At 40.3% G+C, this 24,224-nt stretch overlaps 1 protein-coding gene across 2 annotated transcripts in view; it reads right to left on the reverse strand.

Moving 5' to 3' along the window:
• The window catches only part of LOC144595978 (endoplasmic reticulum junction formation protein lunapark-B-like), a 79,005-nt gene that overhangs the window by 37,115 nt on the left and 17,666 nt on the right, over positions 1 to 24,224 (reverse strand). For both annotated transcript variants that reach the window (XM_078403990.1, XM_078403989.1), the window contains exons 4-6: positions 18,881 to 19,068; positions 12,921 to 12,979; positions 12,758 to 12,798 (exon numbers count right to left, since the gene is read on the reverse strand). In XM_078403990.1, coding sequence (XP_078260116.1) covers positions 12,758 to 12,798; positions 12,921 to 12,979; positions 18,881 to 19,068 — 288 coding nt within the window. The remainder of the gene's footprint in view (positions 1 to 12,757; positions 12,799 to 12,920; positions 12,980 to 18,880; positions 19,069 to 24,224) is intronic.

The following is a 24,224-nucleotide window of genomic DNA, read 5'->3' on the forward strand; positions in this document are numbered from 1 at the left end:
GCTGCCTGGATTAGAAACATAGAAAAATAAGTGCAGGAGTAGACCATTCAGCCCTTCAAGTCATTCAATATGATCATGGCCGATCATCTAAAATCAGTACCCCGTTCCAGCTTTTCCCCCCCTATCCCTTGATTCCCTTAGCCCCAAGAGTTAAATCTAACTCTCTCTTGAAGAGGTTTAGCTGCAGGGAGAGATCGGATAGATGGATTATTTTCTTTTGAACATCAGAGGTCGAGGTAAGACCTCTATCAAGTATATAAAATTATGAGAGGCATAGGGTAAACATTCAGAACATTTTTCCCAAGCCATAAATGTTCAACACCACGCGGCATAGCTGGATGGTGAGAGTGGGAACGTTTGAAGATGATGTGTGGGGCACGTTTTTTTAAAAAAGAGGTTGGTGGGGGCCAGGAATGCATTGCCAGGGGTGGTGGTGGTGGTGGAGCCAGATATGATAGTGGCACTTAAAAGGCTTTTGGATAGGCACATGGAAATGCTGGGAATAGTGGGATAAGGATCATGTACAGGCATAAGAGATCATTCAACTTTGCATCATGTGCAGCACTAACATTGTGGGCTGAGGGCCTGTTCCTGCGTTATCCTGTTCTATATTCTATGTTCAAGTTTACTTCGCTATCTTTAACAGGCCAATTTGAAGCTTTTGTACAATTCTCCTGAAAATATGCAAGAATAGCACCTTGTAAATCAAGGTAAACAGACTTTTGAGAACAAAAATATTACAAGAACATGAAAATGATTGTTCTTCACCATTCCATATCTGTTTCACAATGACATGCGAGTGATAATCCTCACTAAGGCACTAATCCTCACTAAGGCATTCATTATTCATTCAATCCCATTGCTGTCTGGGATCAAACAAGGATATGTCATTGCACCAACTCTCCTCTCAATCTGCCTGACTGCATTACTGCAGCAACCTTCAATAAGTTCCTTGATGAAGTGGATTTAATTTATAGAACAAATGGGAAATTGTTTCACCTTTGGCGCTACCATTTCACACCAAGATCACCCCCTCCCCAACACTGACTTACACATAAAGTGCCTGCATTCAGACACAAAGCTCCAAACCATCATCAATTCAATCACTGAAGCATACAAATTAATGGACTTACACGATGTGGTCAGTAATAAAGGCTCTTTACCTACCTTCCCCACAATAATTAGGATCAATGGTGTGACATTTGAAGATGTAGATCATTCTTCCATATTTTGAGAGCCATCTCTCAGTAAAGATCTCTACACACGGTCACCAATTGAGTCAGGATTGTTCAAAGACCTAGATCTCAAACTCAACACCAAGTTTTCAACCTAGTAAATAACCTTGGAACCCTAGCCCCCTCCCCTCTACGAGCCTGTGTGCTTTGGAGAAATGTTAATGCCCAAGAATTAGAAGCTGCTAACTTTCCCCATCCCTGAACCACTGATAAATACTGCCACATGGTATCCCAATTTCCCGCTGAAGTCAATAGGGGATAAAAAAGGTACAAAGTGCTGAAGTAACTCAGCAGGTCAGACAGCATCTCTAGAAAATATGAATATGTGACGTTTCAGGTCAGGCTCCTTCTTCAGACTTGGTCTTGTTGACAATGTAGTCGTTGCAGCATCACTCAATACAACGTTATATTTCTCTCCTGTACACTGACTTATCAGCACCAGGCGATTCTGCCAACAACCGTGGTGTCACGGCAAATTTTTATGTCGAGTTGGAGCTGTGCTTAGCCATACAGTCATGGGTGTAACGAAAGTTGAGCAGCTTTCAACAATTCTGCTGCCCAAAGATTATTTTAAAAAATATTTCAAATAGCTGATAGGCCAAGTTTTCTCTTAGAACTACTAGCTATCATCCAGAACAATTTTTACTATTAATTTGCAACTAATTAAAGTTTAAAAAAAAAGACAAAAGAATAACAGTAAATGCAATTGGTAACATGGATATAGTCTCCCAAAGTTGTGATCCGTACAAAAATAAAACTATATGTAGCAAAAGGAGCCCCGCAAGGTTGCGTACTCTCCCCTCTCCTTTACTCTCTCTACACCAACGACTGCACCTCCACAGATTCCTCTGTCAAGCTCCACAAGTTTACGGATGAAACTACCCTGATTGGACTGATCCAGGATGGGGAAGAATCTGCTTAGAGGGGAAGTGACACAGCTGGCGTCCTGGTGCCATCGCATCAACCTGGAGCTCAATGCTCTCAAGACAGTGGAACTAATTGTAGACTTTCGAAGAGATCCCCCTCCCCTCCCCCCACTCACCATCAACAACACCATAGTCACATCTGTGGAGCCATTTAAGTTCCTTGGAACCATCATCTGCAGGGACCTTAAATGGGGAGCCACCATCGACTCCGCAGTCAAAAAGGCCCAACAGAGGATGTACTTCCTGCGGCAACTGAAGAAAAACAATCTGCCACAGGCAATGATGGTCCAATTCTATACTGCTATCATTGAGTCCGTCCTCACCTTCTCCATCATGGTCTGGTTTGGCTCAGCCACCAAGCACGACATCCGGAGGGTGCAACGGATCGTTCGCACAGCTGAGAAGGTTGTTGGCTGCAACCTTCCCCCCATTGATGAACAGGAAGCGAGCGGGCAAGATCATCTCTGACCCCTCTAACCCTGGCCACAAACTCTTCGAAGCTCTGCCTACTGGAAGGTGACTCCGGACTGTCAAAGCAGTCACAGCCAGACATAAAAACAGCTTTTTTCCACGAGTGATTGTTCTACTCAATAACCAAAGTCTGTAGCCTCTATTTTGCTCTGGTTTATTTTCACCCACATGTTTAGACCGTAATGTTGTATCTTTATTGTTTTGATGTAGTTATGCTTTATTCTTAATTGTTAACTGTATATTTGTGTTGTCATTTGTGAGTGGAACACCAAGGCACATTACTTGTAAATGCATACTTGGCCAATAAACTTATTCATTCATTCAAAATATAACAGACTGCGGGGAAATGATTGAAAGGTTAATTGTTAAGAGTAGCAATATTGTTGAAGGACACAATAGTGGAAGCAGAACAAAAACATTTCCTCAAGGGCGATTAAGCACTGGAAACAACAGATGGAACAAAGGAACAGCACAAGATACACAGCATATGGAGACGAGGAAAGAATTTAGCAGAATCCATGGACTTAGAAAGAGAGGCCTCAAATTTTCACAGCCGGAAAATCATAACATATAAAGAAGTAAAATCAATTTGCAATTGATAATGAAAGCGAAACCCTCATCATTCATCAAACTGAAAGCAAAATCATCTTCTGGCACTGGAGAGGATGCAGTGAAGTGCAGAATTCGAGACGTTGCTGGATCGCATACTCTGCCACAAGGCTTACAGTTGGAGTATTTGTCAAGGCAATCAGCAATCATTACCAATTGGTTGAGCATTTCCCTTTTTTAAATAGCAGAAAATAGATTGCCTTATTTTTGTAACCAAATTTTTGAACAACATAGTTTTTAAGGAATGGAGGTTGTTTAATAACAAAGCAGGCAAAAGTGAACAGTAGAATAGTTATTTCAAATCGTTGAAAGTTAAAGAAATATAAATAACATTTTCAAAAACCAGAGGACATAGGTTTATGGAGAGTGGAAAATTTTAATAGGAACACAGGTTTTTTTCAACAGAGGGTGGTCGGTGTATGAAACGAGCTGCCAGAAGAGACAATTTAAAGTGCATTTGGACAGGTACATGGATAGGCAAGGTTTGAAGGGATATGTGCCAAAAGTGGGCAGGTGGGACTTGCATAGATGGGGCATCTTGTTTAGCATGGAAAAGTTGGGCCTGTTTCCGTACTGTATTACATCTAAATCATCTTTAATATTCAATTTTCTACTTTAATCCATGACTATGTTCCAAGTTATATTTAGGTTTTTGTAGATTTTTCTTTAAACAAACTGGACCGTATTTCTTCTTTGCATCTTTGTCATTGGCTGTTTAACCAATTTAGCAACAATCTTGCTGGATTACAGAGATGCCCAACCAGAAATCATTACATAGCAATTGTGGCTAGAAACAGGGAAAAACATTCCACGGCATTTATTGAGTCTTTTAAACAACTTTCATAGAAGTCAACAGCAACCGCCATTGTTTCAATGCTAACCACATTATGAATAATATGTTTTGGAACACAGAGGAGAAGCCTATGCCATATTAAGTGTTATGCAAGATTAAAGTGAAAAAAAGAAAATAACTTTACTGCAAGGCACTGTTTTACAAATGGGGCATCATGGCAGCTAATCGGTTAGTGCTGCTTCACAAAGTTCCAGGGGCCTTGGTTCAATTCCAGACCAGGGTGATGTCTGTGTAGAATTTGCATGTTCTCCCCTGTGACAATGTGTGTTTCCTCCCACATCACAAAAGGTGGTAGGTTAACCAGCTGGTGTGCTATGAGAATTGGTTTGGGGGGGGGAGGGGGGAGGGGGAAGAGGGGGGGAACCACAGGGGGCGTGGGTATGTGACACAGAAAAGGATATAGGAAAATATAAAAAATATTAGGATAGGACTGAAGGCTATTCCAGTTCTCTGTCAATACCTTTGATCGGTGATTTTATAGAAAATATAAATATTGACCATATGATTGATTCAAACAATAGTTTAAGAAATGAGAGTCACAAATCAAAGATTAAAATTTAACATTAAACGTATATTAAATAAATTGATCCTATGCTAGGTGCCTCCATTGCATCATATTATTGACAAAAGTGCCATAGTTATTTTCTGTAAAATCTTTGTTCCTTAAATTTCAAGTATCTGAAATAAGGAAAAATACTGGATATTCTCTTCCAAATTTTATTACGTTCACCCCCCCACACCCCCAAAATTATAGAAAATTTTGGAAATGCTCAGCTGGTTGGAGTTTGCACGTTATCCCCGTGACCGCGTGGGTTTCTCCGGTTGCACCGGTATCCTCCCACACTCCAAAGACATACAGGTTTGTACGTTAATGGGTTTCGAAAAAGATTGTGAATTGTCCCTTGTGTGTAGGATAGTGTTAGCGTACGGGGTGATCACTGATCAGTGCAGACTCGATGGGCTGAAGGGCCTGTTTCTACATTGTATCTCTAAAGTCGAAAAGTCAGGCAGATGGTACTTTTCTTTTAAGCTTCATTTACCTCTATGTTTGGTTGGTTCTCCTGCAATGCCATTGGTTCTCCTTATAAGATTCAACACTTTCCCAGTGTTATTTTCAAGCTGTTTACCTTGCTTTTAATTGCCTCTTGATTCTGATTAGCTAAAACTTGAAACCACAGTGAAATATGATGGTAAAGCAATGCGGAAAAAGTATATAATGGGCGTACGATTCAGCAGCTTTTGCTAGTTCCCCAAACCAATATCAGCCTTTTTTCCCTTTGGTGGTTCCAGTCTCAACAACTGGCTTCAATCCTTGTGAATTCAGATTCCACGTGCCGCTTCACGTTCTAATGATAGCATCGTTGCCTCCAAATCACAAAATGGGGATTAATGACTACTTCAGATTCTTTTTTGTGGTGACTAAAACTGCAATTTACTTGTGTGGAGTGCTGCAAGGCCAAATATGTCATTTTTCAATTGAAATGTAGAAGTGCCTCAGTCCGACCCTTAAAGTAGAAATAAAATATCCTACAAACTAATCCCCTGTATCCATGCCAAAGTTTTACTTGCAATCAACATTGTCAAACCTAATTATCATAACAGTTTATGGAACCAAGTTGTGCTCAATTTCCAATTTTAAGACAGTGACCACACATAGTGATCTGCCCAACAATGGGTAGGATTTAATATCAAGGAGATGCAAAGATCTGTAGAGGCTGCAATCTGATCCAACAAATAAACAACTGGAGAAACTCAATGGGTTAAGTAAGCAGCATCAGTGGAGAAGGTAGGAATTACCAACATTTGGAGTCAAAACTCTGGATCCATTGCTGAGAGTGGAGCGGGGAGATAGCAAGAGCTCCGGTTTCCTCCCACATTCCCCAAAGACAATACAGGCTTGTAGGTTACTTGGCTTCAGTAAGAATTGTAAATTGTCCCAAGTGTGCAGGGTAGTGCTAGTTTACAGGGATCACTGGTCGCCCTGGACTCAGTGGGCCAAAGGGCCTGTTTCCACACTGTATCTCCAAAGTAAACTTCAATGAATTGATGGAAATAGTGACAAAATGCAGATAGTAGAATTTGTACAAACCCATCGAGAAAAAAAAACTTTTTTTTTGCTACAGTGGAGCAAACTATTTTCTAACAGGAATCTACAAGAGAAATATTAAGGAGCAAAATATTCCTGAAGCTGGTAGCCTGTTAATTGCAGTTAACAGCTTTATAGCAAAGAAATGCCAAATATTGCTAATTGTTTAAATATAATGAGGAGAATAATTACATGCACCTACTTCAATAATGGAATGTACAAAAATCTATCAGCAGTCATTATTGAAAGTTATTAGACATGACAGTAAATGACAGGCAATTCTTCAGATTTATTTTCTCATAGCACTTAATGCTATTAATTTAAGGAAGGTCATTAGCAGAGTGCTTTAAGAAATACAGTCTGTGTGCCAATTAACCGCTGTCAGCATTGATTTTAGATTATTTATTAGCAGAAGCAATTAGCATGGTGCAAAGCGCTGCAAAAGCTCAATAAAGGCAAAAAGGAGCAATGAAATTTCCTTTAATGACATATAAGGGCCAATATCTCATTTGCTTTACTGTTAATCTCAAAGCATCAGTGTGGAGTGAAATCTGCAATTTTCTTGCAAGGCAAGACAAAATTATCAAATTAAAGCTTAAACCCTTTCCTGCATGAATACTGGCCAGAATCAACTGTTTGAAAACTGAACAAATTCAGTTTGATCTACTTCAATTTATGCTGATTGGAATTAGTTTAGGGGAATATACATGTCCCAAAGAACTGACAAAATTTAAAATTAATGTAGAGAAAGTAATAGAACATCTGTTAATGGGCTGTATACATAGCAGAAAGGACTCTATTTAGACAAAAAAGACAGATGGGGAGGTACTGGCAACACATACTACATCAAAGCAGATAAGCACCTTCTAAAATATTATTGATCAGACATAGGATATAAAAAAATCTTGGAATTTATAATTCACATGCAAAGTGTGTGGTGTATTGACACTGGTGCACCTGTACCATGGGAACAGAACCTATTGGATTACTTCACTCTTCTGGACAATTCTTTCACAATCACTGGGCTCAATCACTAATAAGCATTCTCGCATGACTTTAAAAAGGTATTGCTAGGTACAAAATAATTATAAATTTGGCCTATTTGTTCTATTAATCAATTACAGAAAAGCACTTGTTAAGACATTTAGTTGGTCAACATTACTATCTATCAATAGTCATAAAATAAACAAAATAATTCTCTTCATAGATATTAAGTTAATTTTTTTTAGAAAGGCAAGCAGAAAAAGTGATATGCTGATTAGATTGGATAACATAAAAACTGTTCACTTTCCTATTGGACATGCTCCATATTAATTTTTTGCAATGGTTCACAAACACCATTTAACTTCAGATTATTTTTGCTCTTTTTTTTAATGTATTTACTTTAATCTCCCTAGTTTAGTTCCAACCTAAGTTTGGAACTAAATACACTTGAATTAACTGCGATCCTAAAACTTTTTTTACAGTATGCCAGGCATGGAAAAAGCTGAGCAAAGGATATTTCCTTTGCTCAGCTTTTTCCATGCCTCTGGCATACTGTAAAAAAAGTTTTAGGATCGCAGTTAATTCAAACTCGTTCTCCTGTCATATTTTAAAACCCCAATATTTAATTTGCAGTACTAGATCTGGTGGTATATGAAAATCACAGGAAACTATAAAAATGGCCTTTCATGTCAGTTTCCATCTTCTTGGCCCAACACGATTTTGACCATGGGAGAACGCGTCTTATGATTTTGACTGAATTTTTTTGAAGTAACCCAGAAGGTTGACGAGGACAAGGCCACAGACGGTGTCTATAGAGACAACAAGGCCCTTGACGTGGTTTTGCGCAGTAGGCTGTTCTGGAGATTAGATTGCATGAGATCCAGATCTCGCTAGCTGGATACGGAATTGGTTTCATGGTGATGGTGGAGGGTGATGGTGGAGGGTTTTGTTTTTCCAATTGGAGTCCTGTGACTATTGGCATGCTTCACGGATCGGTACAGGGCCCATTAATGTTTTCAGTTTACATCAACAATTTGGATGAGAATGTGCAAGGCGTGATCAGCAAGTTTGCAAATGACACTTGTGGGACCTTTGACAGTGGAGATATCAAAATTCACAGCAAGCTCTAGATCAGCTGCGCAAATGGGCTGAGAAATGGCTAATGGAGCTTATTGCAAATAAGTGTGAGGTGTTGCATTTTAGGAAGTCAAACGAAGGCAGGTCTTTCCCAGTGATAGTGTCCTGGGGAGTGTGGTAGAGCAGAGGGATCTAGGAGAGCAGATACACAGTTCCCTGAAAATGGCCTCAAGGGTAGATTGGACGGTAAAGGTGGCATTTGATACACTGGCCTTCATCACCGACGATGATGAAACAAACTACAGGGCGGAGGTGCAGAACCTGGAGGACTGGTGCTCAGTTAACAACCTGTCCCTAAACACCTCCAAGACCAAGGAGCTGATCATCAACTTCCGTAGATCACACAACGGGGAATACGCTCCAATCTTTATCAATGGGGACAGTGTGGAGAGAGTGTCCAGCTTCACATTTCTGGGCACTCACATTTCGGAGGATCTCACATGGTCTACTAACACCGCTGCGCTGGTCAAGAAGGCGCAGCAACGACTGTTCTACCTGAGAACACTGCAAAAGTCTGGTCTGCCCCAACAGCTGCTGACCACCTTCTACCGCTGCACCATAGAGAGCATCCTAACGCATGGCATCCGTGTGTGGTACCTCAGCTGCACGGAGGCAGAGAGGAGAGCTCTTCAGCGGGTAGTCCATCGAGCTCAGAAGACTATCGGAACACAGCTACCAGCCTTGGAGGACATCTACACACACGTTGCCTCAGAAAAGCCACCAGCATTCACAAAGACTCCTCACACCCCTGCAATAGTCTGTTCGAAATTCTAATCGGGCAGACGCTACAAGGCCTTCTACGCCTGCACCTCCAGACTCAGGAACAGCTTAATCCCCAGGGCCATAGTTGCTATGAACCGGTCCTGCTGAGCCGGATGGTCACATCGCACAGTGAACCGGCACAGACCTACTTGCACTTTATACTGTTTTAAAACAGTTTCTAATTTTGTTTCACTGGGTTGTATAAATTTATACTGATTAGCTAATTAATTTATTGCATCGTATGGGAGGCGCAATCCCAATCTCGTTGTACCCCTGTACAATGACAATAAAGATATATATTGTATTGTATTGAGTAAAGAAGTTGGGACGTTATTTTATAGTTGTACAAAACATTGTTGAGGCCACATTTGGAGGAATGTTCAGTTTTGGTCACCGTCCTGTACAAAGGATGGCAGTTGGCAGGAAAGAGAGCAGAGATCATTTATAAGGGTGTTATCAGGACTCAAGGACCTAAAACACTAAGGAAAGGTTGAGCAGGCTTGGGCGTTATTCTTTGGAGTAGAGGCTGCGGGGTAATCTTATAGATGTATAGAAAAGCAAGAGAATCTAGAGGTTGAATACACAGATTCTACCCAGGGTAGGGGAATCAAGAACCAGAAGACATTGGTTTAAGGTGAGAGGGGCAACATTTAATCGGGGTAACCTTTTCACCCAGAGTGTGGAGGGTATTTGGACCATGCTGTTGGTGGAGGTAGCTAATGCAGATACTATACCAGCATTTAAAATATATTTGGACAGTTACATGGATAAGAAAGGTTGCAAGGGGATATATGCCAAACTCAGGCAAATGGGAGTAGCTCAGATAGGGTATCTTGGTCGCTTTGGACGTGTTGGGCCGAAGGACCTGTTTCCGTGCTGCCTGACTCTCTCTACTAGTTAGTAACTCCCTCTACACATCATGCAGCTTCGAGAAAGCAGCCAACATAATCAAGGACCATTTTCACCCCATCATTCCCTCTTCTTGTCTCCCCTATCAAGCAGAAGAGACAAAAGCTTGAAAGTCATCTGTTGAATTGGAGTTGTTTAAATGACTAACCAAAGGTGTAAGCATTTCCTGGCTATTCTGAGAAAAATGCCTCTTAGTTATCAACAGATTAATTGAAGTACAAGTATACAGTTCCCTCCAAGTGGTAACACCGATAGACAGAGTGGTGAAAAGAAAGGCTTGCCTTCATCAGTCAAGGCATTGAGTATATGATCTAGGTTGTCCTGTTACAGTTGTACAAACCATTGCCCCAGCCGCAGTTGGAACAATGTCTGGAGTTCTGATCGTCATGCTGCAGGAAGAATGTGATTTAATAAAAGAGGATGCACAAAGGATTCACAGGAATAATGAGGAATAAACAAACTGCTGGAGGAACTCAGCGGGCCAGGCAGTGTCTGGGGAGAGAATATAGACGAATAACATTTTGGATTGGGATACTTCTTCAGACTGATGGAGCAGGGAGAGAAAGCCTGCCAGATGATGTGTAGGTGGGTGGAATAAGTGTCAAAGACTAGAGATGAAAAGGAGACAAAGGGGCATCAGACCAGAAAAGAAGAGGTGGGAAATGTAAATTCGGAGGGAAACCTAGGTCTCGGGAATGGGAGATGAACATTTGGAGGTGAAAGAAGCAGAGTGACATGGATGGTCAGAGCTGGAAAGAGAGCAGAGATTTACGAGGATTTGCTGGGACTGAGCTATAGGGAGAAATTAGGCAGCCTGGGACTTTACTAATTCTCAGGTGCTCCAAGGAATAATGATCTTATAGAAGTGTATAAGATCATGAGAAGAGAGAGGGTGAATGGAGAGTTTTTGTTTTTTTACCCAGAGTACGGGAATCAAGGACCAAATAAAGGTTTACGGTGACAGGGAAAAATGTAATAGGAACCCGAGGGGCAGCTTTTTCCACACAGATGGTGGGTATATAAAACGACCTGCCAGAGGTGGTGGTTGAGGCAGGTACTATAACAAAATTTAAAAGACATTTAGACATCCATGGATAAGAAAGGTTTAGAGGGATATGGGTCAAATGCAGGCAGGTGGGATTACTGTAGATAGGGCATCTTAGACAAGTCGTTCCAGGAGCAGCATCAGTAGCCCCTGCCCAGAGCAGCTGGACTCTGCATCAGTATCAGTGGCCCAGCTCGATTTGATGGCGATCTGGTGTCAGGAGTCCCATCTAACAGTGGGACCTTCGGGCGGCCAAGGGCAAGGTTGGGTCCTGTGCTGCCATGTTGCCTGGATTGGAAGATTCGAGTTACAAGGAGAAATGAAAAAGGTTGGAACAGATTTCCTTGGAGAGGAGGCAGTGAAGTGATAATCTAACATATAAATCCATAATTTTTTTAAGCACATAGATAGGGGAGAGAGTCATGGTATTTTTCCAAGAATAGGAGAGTTTAAAATTAGGGGGTGCCGATACACTTAAGGTAAGAGGGGAATGATTTAAAAAAGATTGGAGGGGGAGGATTTTCCCCATACATAGGGTGGTTGTTACATGGAATGAGCCAACAGAGAAGATGATGCATGCAGGTGCAATTACAAGGCTTAAAAGACATGACAACAGGTACATTGATATTAAAAGGTTTTGAAGAATGCAAGTCAAATGCAGGCAAATAGGATTAGTATGGATGGGCATCTTGGTCAGCATGAACGGATTAGACTGAAAAGCTCAATTCCATGCCGTATAATACTATAAATATAACTATCTATAATCCAGGCAAAGCTGTTACACTAGTACTTAATTAATATCCAAGACCTAATTGGGTTTACTAGTGTTATGCGACCAGTATCTAAGTACGAAGTGAATGGATCCAACAAAATAATTCCACTAATGCAGAATATTCAGTCTTGAAACAGATTTTGCAGTTTACAAGATAAAAATGAAAGCTGTACATTTTACTTGCATGTGACAAATGCAATTCTGACCATGATTAATATTACAAATTTAAGATGAATGAAACGATAAACAATGTAATAAATGGAACCAGAAGTACATATCTGTCTTATGACCAACATTATTTCATATTAAATTACCAAAGGATCAATCCAACAGAAAAAAAATTATCCATCGATGAGTTAAACACTTAGCTTTTTTCCCTCCAATGATTGTTTATTTTTAATCACTATACCCCTTGAAATTCTGATCAATTCAAATGAAAAAGAAAATCTGTTAAAGTAAAAACAATATTCAAAGAGTAAGACTCGTTGCATTGTGATTTCTCAGCTTTTTTTAAAAATGGTAAATGTTTTAAACTTTCCAGCTTTTGTTCAGTCCATTTTATCTTGCTTTACTGTTGAATTGATTTTTTTTTCCTTCACAGAGTCGTGGTTGCAAATATCTCCAAGATAACGTAATGTGTCAGAGCAAGTCAATTATCACAGCCGATTAGCAGAATAATTCCTGCTCAGGTCAAGGCAAGCATTTTTAAAGCAGTTAAGAACCTGTAAAGCTCTATGTACTAATCCACATATTTATTTATATAATTGCTAAAGCACTGTTTAGGTTGCAACTTTTGGCCCAGACAATGGAGATTAACAAGAAAATTTATTATAAACTTGCTAACAAACCATCCAAATGCTTTCCATGTTTAATCACCACTAAATTGGCAATCAGGACAGCAAATGCCTCAAAATAACATTGTTTTAAAGGAAGATTCAAGAATAGAAAATCATTTTAGTGTTACTTACTATTTTCTTCCTTTCTATTTTTAAATCTTCGAGAGCTTCACCTGTAATGAAAGGTTGGGCGTTAGTCATAGTTTACAAATATTACAAATGGCAAATATACTGTGACACATCATTTTACATTTTAAAGCACTGAATATTTTTCAAGGATCCAAGAAAAACTCACAGTTTTTTTCAGTTCTTCTGCAAAATAACCAAATCAAAACTTTCCTTATTAACCAGACCCTAAAAACAAAACAGAAGCAGCATGACACATGCATATAAATACAAATTGGGTGAAAAGATCAGGCATAAAAAACAAATTTAAACCATAAATTGTAATTCACTGGAATATAATGATACAATAACTTTCCTCTTAATTTAAATGCACGCAATTCTATGGAAAGAAACATTAGATTGAACTGTATCTTAAAAAGATGCAGGCTGACAAGTCACTGGTCCTGATGTACTTCATATCATTTGGGAATGGGACCTTGCTAAGTGAAAAGCAACCACTTCCAAATTGGTATCATCAAAATTTTATAAATTGCTCTTAAAATAAGTACTAGTAAGATACAAAAAGCTGGAGTAACTCAATGGGTCAGACAGCATCTCTGAAGAAAAGAGATGCTGTTGGACCCGTTGAGTTACTCCAGCTTTTTGTGTCTATCTTCAGTTTACACCAGCATCTGCAGTTCTTTCCTACACAGATAAATTCACATAATGATTTGTATTTAACTTCATAATGAACTGACCTCCAGAGTTTTCCATTATTAGTTTATGGGCAAGATGTGCAAGAAAGAACTGCAAATGCTGGTTAAACGAAAATAGACACAAAAAGCTGAAGTAACTCAGCGGGACAGGCAGCAGGTGACGTCAACCATTCCTTCTCTCCAGAGATGCTGCCTGTCTCGCTGAGTTACTCTAGCTTTTTGTGATTATTTTATGGGCTATCAATTGACTGCCTGTGTCATTGTCAAACTGTGGACGCTTTGGAAGCTTTGTAATTGTCAAGATAAAACAGAGACAAAATTTTCAATCCTATCTCATGAACTGGAAATAGAAACAGCGAGTTGGTGAGATAATTGATTATTTGGCTTTTATCTGCCATTAGTCCCCAGATTCAGGAAAACTGCTACTCAACTGGAGGTTGGAAAATTTAGCTCCATTGTTCGAAAAAAAGGGATGTAGATCCAATTAACTTCACATATGTCAATTGACAATAGGTGCAGGAGTAGGCCATTCTGCCCTTCGAGCCAGCACCACCATGTCATTATAAAAACATAGCAGCTTTTTATTAAAGACATTACAGACAGCGGAGATAAATACAAGGTAATAAACCAAAAATCAACATAGGTTGTAAAAGCGCAAGTATGTGTGCCCAATTTATTGAAGTTATTTAAAGAAGTGCCTCTATTAAGGTTAAGAGGGGACCCACAGATGCACCATTCAGTGCTTTCCAAAAGTCATAATTTTATGGGCTATCAATTGTTATGGCCTTCATAACAAGAGTTGAGTATAGGAGCAAAGAGGTCCTTCTGCAGTTGTACAGGGCCCTAGTGAGACCGCACCTAGAGTACTGTGTGCAGTTTTGGTCTCCAAATTTGAGGAAGGATATTCTTGCTATTGAGGGCGTGCAGCGTAGGTTTACTAGGTTAATTCCCTGAATGGCGGGACTGTCGTATGTTGAAAGACTGGAGCAACTAGGCTTGTATACACTGGAATTTAGAAGGATGAGAGGGGATCTTATCGAAACATAAAAGATTATTAAGGGGTTGGACACGTTAGAGGCAGGAAACATGTTCCCAATGTTGGGGGAGTCCAGAACCAGGGGCCACAGTTTAAGAATAAGGGGTAGGCCATTTAGAACAGAGATGAGGAAAAACATTTTCACTCAGAGAGTTGTAAATCTGTGGAATTCTCTGCTTCAGAAGGCAGTGGATGCTAATTCTTGAATGCATTCAAGAGAGAACTAGATAGAGCTCTTAAGGATAGCGGAGTCAGGGGGTATGGGGAGAAGGCAGGAACGGGGTACTGATTGAGAATGATCAGCCATGATTACATTGAATGGTAGTGCTGGCTCGAAGGGCCGAATGGCCTACTCCTGCACCTATTGTCTATAATTACAGTTAAATGGTGGGAAATATAACTTCGAACTTCAAGCTAATATAGCCAGTGGCTAGCAGTAGCTGTGGCTATTATACCCATGGAAAATACATGTACTCTCCTCAGAGTGAACTGGAGAGCAGGAATAATGGAAAATTGCCACATCTTGAAGTTTTCACTGGGGAGAATTCTGGTAACCTTCTAGTCTATTAGCTATTCATGTAGATAAGAAGCCTAAACAGCTAAATTGCTAAATCCATGACACTTTATGGTAAAGACCTTGCTTTATTTGTGAAACACAAGATTAAAGCTGCCTTGCCAAAAAGATTCTATTGAACTCCAATTTAAAACAAAGCCTTTCTGCAGTCTGTAGCGAAAATCTTAATTAAAAAAGATTACAAAATACTGTTGGAAATTATAGATTAGTCCTGTTCACTACTACGTCAAAAAAGGTTCATTGTACCAGACATATTTTAGTCAGTGAATAGTCTGCAAACTAAATCATAGTTGTTTGATTTTTGCTTTACTTATTCACGACATATGAGAAAATCTGGAAAAGTAGAAAATATATTGCTCATCACTGATTAGCTTCCAAAAGGTGATGCTGAGATGCATTCCTGAATCACTCTATATCATCAAGGAATACCAGAAATGTTGTTCCAGCGGTATGACTGGTGGCAATGAAAGAAATATAAATTATAATAGTCTAATTTGCAGGAAAGCATGGTTTGTATTTCTATGCACCAGCTGCCTTTACTTTTTCTAGCTGGCAGAATACACGAGTTTACAAGGTGCCAGACAAAACAAAACTTTGAGAAGTTGCTGCAACATGCCCACAAATGATATCCACTGTCGTGTTTCCCCAATGATGAAGAGAATAACTGTTTAAGGTGATGGATGGGTTGCTAATAAGATTGCCGAGAATGGTGTCAAACATTGGAATCGAATTCAATGAGTGCACCTCTTTGCACCAGTTGCTTATACCTTGTAGATGAATGAATGAATAACTTTATTGGCCAAGTATGCATATACAAGGAATGTGCCGGTGCTCCGCTCACAAATGACAACACAAACATACAGTTAACAATTAAGAATAAAGCATAAACATATAAAAACAATAAGGATACACCATTACGGTCTAAACATATGGGTGAAAATAAACCAGAGCAATAAAGAGACTACAGACTTTGGTTATTGAGTAGAACTATCACTGGGGATGATGGGGAAGAGCAGGGATGTGAGTCACAGAACCCTAGCCTGCTCATCTAGTGTGAATACTGGTGTGGCTGCTCTTGTTAAGTTCATCAATGATGATCCCAGGATGTTGACAACTATAACCAAGTATCAAGGAAAAGTAGTTAATATTATCATTTCGTAGCACTTGGGTGGTATAAATGTTACTCGGCAATCCTGCTCAGGATTGAAACATTGTACAGTTCTTGCCTTCATTAGGCATGGAACCAAAAATAGAGCCAAATACCGCAATCAACAGAATACTGGTCATATGTTATTGTGGTGGTACTGAAGATAAGTGGGCCTGAAGCAGCTCATGCAGCAATGTGACTCTCAGGATTAACCTTTTGCAATCTTTTTCCAGTTATAACTTCAGCTAAAGGAGCAAATTCCCCAATTCCCACTACCCTTTTACGCTTCCTCCTTGACAACTCACTCAGTAAACTCTACGTAGAAATCAAGGGCAAATACTATCCACTTTTTTGTCCCTACTTGGACAAAGGCCATTATGACACTGGGAGCTGCCTTCTTCCAACATAACCATCGTCAAAAAAAGTTAGTTCAAACTTAATAATACATAAACATTAATAACCATGTAAAGACATGAGATGAGAAGCATCAAGCAGAGGTCTATTGGAGTACAAGTTCATAGCTCACAGAAGGCAGCAAGACAAGTAGATAGGGTGGTTAAGAAGGCGTATGGTATGCTTGCCTTCATTATTAGAGGCATTGAATACGAGTAAGGAAGTCATGATGCAGCTCTATAGGATTTTGGCTAGGCTGCATTTGAAGGATAGCATGCAATTCTGGTCACCCATTACAGGAAAAAAGTGGAGGTTTTGGAGAAGATGCAGAGGAGGTTTACCAGAAAGCTGCCAGGATTTGATAGTTAGAACCTTTTTTCCCAGGACAACAATCTCCAAGATTAGACAGCATAGGTACAAGATGAGAGAGAAAACGTTTAATGGAGATGTGCAGGGCAAGATTCTGTTTTAAACAAAGTTGTGGGAGCCTAGAACACATTGCCATTGGTGGTGTGGAGGCAGATACAATAGTGACGTTTAAGAGGCTTTTGGATTGGCATATGGAAGTGCAGGGAAGAGAGGGATACTGCTCAGTACAGGCAGATACAATCAGTTTAAGTTGGCATCATATTCAGCACTAACATTGTGGCCAAAGTGCCATTCTTGTGTTGTACTAATCTGTGTTCCAAGATTTGAAAAGCAAAAGACAAACATGAGAAGCATCAAGAGTCATATGTGCCATAGAACAATAAAATTCTTACTTGCTGCAGCACAACAGAATATGTAAACATAGTACACTTTAAACAACATATTAAACGAGAGAAAAAAAATCTGTGTATATGCACTGATGAGCCAAAACATTATGACCACCTGGCTAATATGCTGTTGGTCTGAAGAAGGGTCTCGACCCGAAACGTCACCCATTCCTTCTCTCCCGAGATGCTGCCTGACCTGCTGAGTTACTCCAGCATTTTGTGAATAAATGCTGTTGGTCCTCCGTGTGCAGCCCCATACGCAGCAGGGTGCGATGCACTGTGTATTGTGACACATTTCTCCCATGACCACCATTAAGATTTTCTGTGACTTGTGCTACAGTAGACCTTCTGTCGGTTTGGACCAGACGGGATAGCTTTCATTGCCCTCGCGCATCGATGAGCCTTGGGTGCTCAACACCCTGTCGCCGGTTTGTGGTTTGTCCCTCTGCGGACCACTGTCGTTAGGTACTCACCACTGCTGATCAGGAGCACCCCACAAGCCTTGCCGTTTCAGAGATGCTCTGACCCAGTTGTCTGGCCATGACAATTTGGCCCTTGTCAAAGTCGCTCAGGTCTTTACTCCTGCCCATTTCTCCTGCATCCGACACATCAACTTCAAGAACTGACTGTTCAATTGCTGCCTTATATATCCCACCCCTTGACAGGTGCCATTGTAACAAGATAATCAATGTTATTCATTTCATCTGTCAGTGGTCATAATGTTTTGGCTGATCGCTGTATATATACACATACATATACATACACATATATAAACACATATGCACACACACATACGTACACACAAAAAACATATAGTAGTGCAATAATAACAATAATAATAATAATCTATTATAGTTCAGAGCTTATTTGAGGTTGTGGTGTTTAATAGCCTGATGGCTGTAGGGAAGAAGCTGTTCCTGAACCTGGACGTTACAGTTTTCAGGCTCCTGTACCTTCTTCCCAATGGCAGGAGTGAAATGAGTGTGTGGCCACGGTGGTGTGGGTCTCTGATGATGCTGGCTGCCTTTTTGAGTCAGCGACTCCGCTAAATCTTTTCGATGGCGGGGATGAACTGGGCAGTGTTCACAACTTTTTGCAGTCTTACATGGAACTATGTGATAAGCTTTTTTGCCAATTGTATCTGCGAAAATAACGCACAGAATACTGCAATCTTCTTTTAAAGGCTCAACGGTGTTTAGATAGGAATACATTAGCCTATCGCATCTTATGTAATCATCTTAAATGAGCATTACTGGGCAACTATGATTTAAAAGAGAGCAATAATAAGAATCTAATGTTTGACTCAGCTGCAGATAATGATATTTCAGTTTATTTAAAACAGGTTTGGTTTAAACAATACTTTAATGAACTCTTCAATCATCAGGTAGTTATTTATGTGTAATATGCATATTTATACTAGTTCAAAATAAAATTCTTTCTTTCAATCATTCTAAGCTGCACCAATAAAAAGAGGCAGACAATCCAGAGTCTTTCTTCAACTTAGTTGAACTGAAAATATAATTACTTACAGCAAGGGAAATAAAAATCCTGGAAGTGCCAAGGTTAGTCGTGCAGTCCATTCTTCCGGAAAACACAAGAAGTAAACAATTATAAAGGCTACGATATAAATTGTGGATGAATAGAATACCAGTCTTCCAACCCAGATCTTTTGAAGTCTTTGATTCTTTTCCTTGAATTCTTCTAATGTATTTATTTCCTTCAAATAGAAACAATTAAATTTAGTTTATTGTACTCGACATAATATGCATCAAATGTTCGATTCAGACATCTGAATCAAAGTGCAATATATGCAGAGGTACTAACTGACATCTTTGTTGGTGGTAAAAAGTGCTATTACATTTAAGCAGTTCCACCGCTTGCTGACAAATATACTCAATATTACTAATAAAAGATAATTTCTTGTAATTTTTCCAATACACTATTAAAATATTATACATCACCACACTTGGCAATCTAGCTTCTCAAAAATAAATGTACTGTTTTAATCAGAATAGAGATTACATCTGTGAGCGAGGATGCAGAGAGGTGGGGTTGGGGCATGAATGGAAAAGGACTGTGGGATACATTTTGGGTTTAAAAGTATAGAACATCAATCCAAGGGCAGTTTAGGTCTTCAATTGTGGAGCAAGTTAAATTAAACGTGCACAAGGGACATTATTAGAGAATCATTGATATCGAGGTACCTTGCAATGCTGGAAGTAGTCATCGTGTGAGGGTCTGGGACATGAATGTGAACATGGATTGGGTCAACATGAAGATTTTTTAATTGTTGAATAGTCCAAGCAGAGTCACGCACAGGCATGACTGTTAAATGAGTCATTTTGCAAACTCAGGTGCAATCTGCGTAACTTTGAATAAACGGAATTTTATACAGGATAGAAACTGTGAGACTGTGCCATAGTCACAGCGCAGTCTAGAGATGAAGGCATGGGAGACGGCTTCAGCAGAACATGAATCGAGTCAATAAGACCAAATTATGTTACAATCGAGGAAATAGTCTGCCTCCGTGGAGCAAACATGCACGTAAAATAAAGCTCTACAAAACGAAACACAAGCAGTCTGACTTAGCTTTATAGATTTCCTGGTATGGAAATGGAGGCCAGGGAGCTATGTTTCTGGCAGGTACCAAAAACAATAATTTTCATTCTCCTCTATTACGTTTGAAGAAATAACTGTTCCCTCAGCACAACAGATAAACAGGATGACAAAACTAGGACATTATAGTGATCCAGAGTGGAAGTAGCGAGGTAGAGGCGAGATCAGTAAGGTACACGTGAAACCCGAAATGTCTTTGGAGGATGCTGCTAAAAAATTAATACATTTTTAAGCAAATCCTTGGAGGACTCAAAGCAGTACTGCTGCAATGAAGTGTGAAATCATTGCTGGAATTCCTACACTACTATCTTAAAGGATGTTGCCAGGACTTGAGAATCTGAGCTATAGGGAGAAGTTAGGTAGGCAAGGACTTTATTTCTTGGAGTGCAGGGAGATGAGGGGTGATCATGTAAAGGCGTACAAGACCATGAGGGGAATTGATAGGATAAAGACACAGAATCTTTAACCCAGAATCGAGGAATCAGGAACTTGGGGACATAGATTAAAGGCGTGAGGGAAAGATTTAATAGGAACCCAAGGGGCAACTTTCTCCACACTGAGGGAGGTGGGTATATGGGACGAGCTGCCAGATGAGGAAGGTACTATGAGAATATTTGAAAGACATTTGGACAAGTACATGAATAGGAAAGGTTTAGATGGATACAAGCCAAATGTGGACAGGGTGGGACGTGTGTGTGTGTGTGTGGGTGGGACGTGTGTGTGTGTGTGGGTGGGACGTGTGTGTGGGTGGGACGTGTGTGTGGGTGGGACGTGTGTGTGGGTGGGACGTGTGTGTGGGTGGGACGTGTGTGTGGGTGGGACGTGTGTGTGGGTGGGACGTGTGTGTGGGTGGGACGTGTGTGTGGGTGGGACGTGTGAGTGGGTGGGACGTGTGCGTGGGTGGGACGTGTGCGTGGGTGGGACGTGTGCGTGGGTGGGACGTGTGCGTGGGTGGGACGTGTGCGTGGGTGGGACGTGTGCGTGGGTGGGACGTGTGCGTGGGTGGGACGTGTGCGTGGGTGGGACGTGTGGGTGTGGGTGGGACGTGTGGGTGTGGGTGGGACGTGTGCGTGTGGGTGGGACGTGTGTGTGTGTGGGTGGGACGTGTGGGTGGGACGTGTGCGTGTGCGTGTGTGCGTGCGCGTGCGTGTGTGAGTGGATGAGGGAGAACAAAAAAAATTATATTATTTAATCCTCTTAAAATATAATCTGGATATTTCTCTAAACTGTCCTTATATTCCTCTTGGGCAAGATGTCAAGGGAAAACATTCTTGATTCATCCACACATTAAGCCCATTGGGCACAGACCTCAATTTAAACAACACGCAAACGCTTTAGTCATTCATCATTAGTTCTGGCAGAACTGCACCAAGTCCCTCGATTTGGTGCAGCTTCGCCCTTCTTTTGGAATATTCCAGAAAGGAAAAATATTCACGTTTCTTTTCTTTACGATTAGTAATCAGTCTCACTTGCCTTCCTGCAAGTGTGAGAAGTGTATGGGCTTGATCAGCATTATAATTTTGATTGCTCAGCTGGCTTTAACTGTATTCTTCCTTCCCTTTGTCCACCAAATTCCCATCAAGGTTCAGTGTCCAAGATATGAATTATTTTCTTTCACCAATTTCTGATGCTGCACATTCCTCTCACCTGTGCGATAATTAACAATTGACCACTTCTGTACTCCCACAAATAAATTATATCCCCTCCTATCGCTCATCATCCTCAGTTCTATCATCATTTCTCAATTAAGAAACACTCAATGTGAACACAGTAAAGTGACTCCAACGTTCCTGCCACTGTACTGATATTGAAAATATCTCCTTGCAAAATACTTCCCATTATTGCAACATATACAATCAGATTTTTGGCCTCACCACAGCACCAAAAAGAACCCGTGGTCATCAATTAGATTCCCCAACCATGTTGCGCAAATACCTTTCATTGTTCTTGACTTCTCACAGACCTTTGACACAATTATCCCACACCATTTATTTCCCGTGTTGTCCAATTGGGAGTAATAACACCCGTCCCTATACCTCCTCCCTCACTTCCTTCCAGGGACCCCAGCAGCTTTCCGGATGAGACAGACGTTCACTTGCACCTCTTCCAAACTCACCTATTGCATTCGGTGCTCCTAATGTGGCCTCCTTCATATTGTCAACACCAAACATAGACGAGTGCCATTTCATTGAACACTTGGACCCTCTCCACCAAGGCCTGCGTGAGCTCCTGGTTGCTAACCATTTTCATCCCCTTCCCATAACGGCCTCTGCCCCTGATGTCTTCCATTGCCAGATCAGGGCCACACACAAACTGGAGGAACAGCATCTTATATTCTGCTTGGGTGGCCGACATACCATCAAACTGGATGAACATCAAATTCACCAATTTTAGGTTCTAACTGCCTAACCCCACCGCCCAACTCAATGTGCACACATTTCTCCAACCTTCACCCAGCACAGCGGTCACCCTGCCACTCTGCTCATCTCCCACCCACACTCACCCTTCCCACGGCCTAGTTACCCATTTATTTTATTCCACCCTTTCCCTGTCCCTTCCACTCAGTCCCTCCTGCCTGCTTTACATTTCACTCCTCCTCTACTTTCCTAACCGCACATCCTTGTCTTTATTTCACTTCGAGCCTAACTCCTGATTCTTTGAAAGGTCCTCTTTAAAACCTATCTCTAAGCTTATTGATGCTCAGCCCATGAATATCCTTTGGCTCAATATTAATTTATGTTTGGGTATGATTTTGTGAAATGCTTCGAAGACACCCCACAAATTTAAATAGTTTTAATTTTGTTTTTAAATTCTGTACCACAGCATTCAATCACAGGATAAAAAGAAATTCAATTATTCAACACTCATTGTTTTATCAACAATGCTAAAAATTCAATAAAATTGATTAAATATGCACCAAAAACCAGCTTGATTCACGAGCCATTGCCAAATACCCAATAATCAACAAGACAACCACAACACAATTTTCTCTGCCATCACTTAGTACTACTAATTACAAACCAGTAGGTAACACAGAAACAAGACTTTGGGGCCACATTTTGATTTACTGATTGCTGCTATGTACTTTTTTTTAAATCCTAACAATTTTACCCTTGTGGGCTTTCCTATTTTTTTCTAGTAACTGCATCTAAGGTTTAGCTAGATTCAGAGTTCTTCATAATTACTTGGGCTTTCTTCCCAATATTTCCCTGGGGTCTGTATATGCTCCACTTCAAATTATAACTTGATTAAGATGAAGCCATTTTATGCCTGCTAAATTGCAATCTCTGCTCCTATAATAAATATCAGAGGTTTCTGCACCTAACTTCATTGGTGCTAACAAAACAATTGTAAATCCTACAAGTTAAGATTCAGAGCTTCATCAGAGCGCCCTTTTCAGCATACTGTTCGTAGTTCGACTGCTCATATTTTACTATGTGAACAAAAACAATTGATAAGATGTGTCTAAATAATACCATAGTGATAAAACTGGAAAGCTTTTATTATTAGCTTTTTTCAGTATAGTTGCCTAAAATTTCAATTGCCTTGGTTTCTATATGCAAACAATCCATTTTTTGGTGACAAAATAATATTTTAAATTATTTCACCACAAATACTTCTGCATTGATGGTTCAAAAACAAATGCAATAATGATTACAGAAGAAAGCATCATCTCCAAAGTCAAAAATATTGGAGATGCAAATTCTCCGCTATACTTTGGTGGCTATATAATCTGAGGGTCGACACGGCTGATGTCCTAATTCCATCTCCATATCCTCAACTACAGCTCCATCTGACTTTCTCATTTGTGAACTTTTTGACGTTTCACAATGTAATGACTTGCTGGTCTTGTCGAGAAGGCATGAAGATAATACCAAAGGACAAAACAACTTTCATATTTATTTTCTGTTATTAACCCATAACAGCTTTATTAATATTTAGTTTCATAACTTACTGTGAGCAATAAAAACCAAAGCAATTCAACCAAGTGATGATAAACTTTTTTCGTGTTTTCAGGATGTGGGCTTTACTGCAAGAGCAGCATGTTTTATAATAACAAAGGTAAACTTCATAATAAAACATATACAATGTAAGGGAATAGTGCAAAACTCTTAAGACCTTCTTAATGTCAATACATTCAATACTGCTGGTGTTGTACTCAGTGGCCTTGAGGCAATAGTCCTTCCCTTGTTTGAGGAGCATCCCCACCAACGTCAGCCACCCCAATATCCAGTAGCAGAGGAACTCTAGACTGTG

This window comes from Rhinoraja longicauda, chromosome 8 (genome assembly GCF_053455715.1).
Source record: "Rhinoraja longicauda isolate Sanriku21f chromosome 8, sRhiLon1.1, whole genome shotgun sequence".
Taxonomy (NCBI): domain Eukaryota; kingdom Metazoa; phylum Chordata; class Chondrichthyes; order Rajiformes; family Arhynchobatidae; genus Rhinoraja; species Rhinoraja longicauda.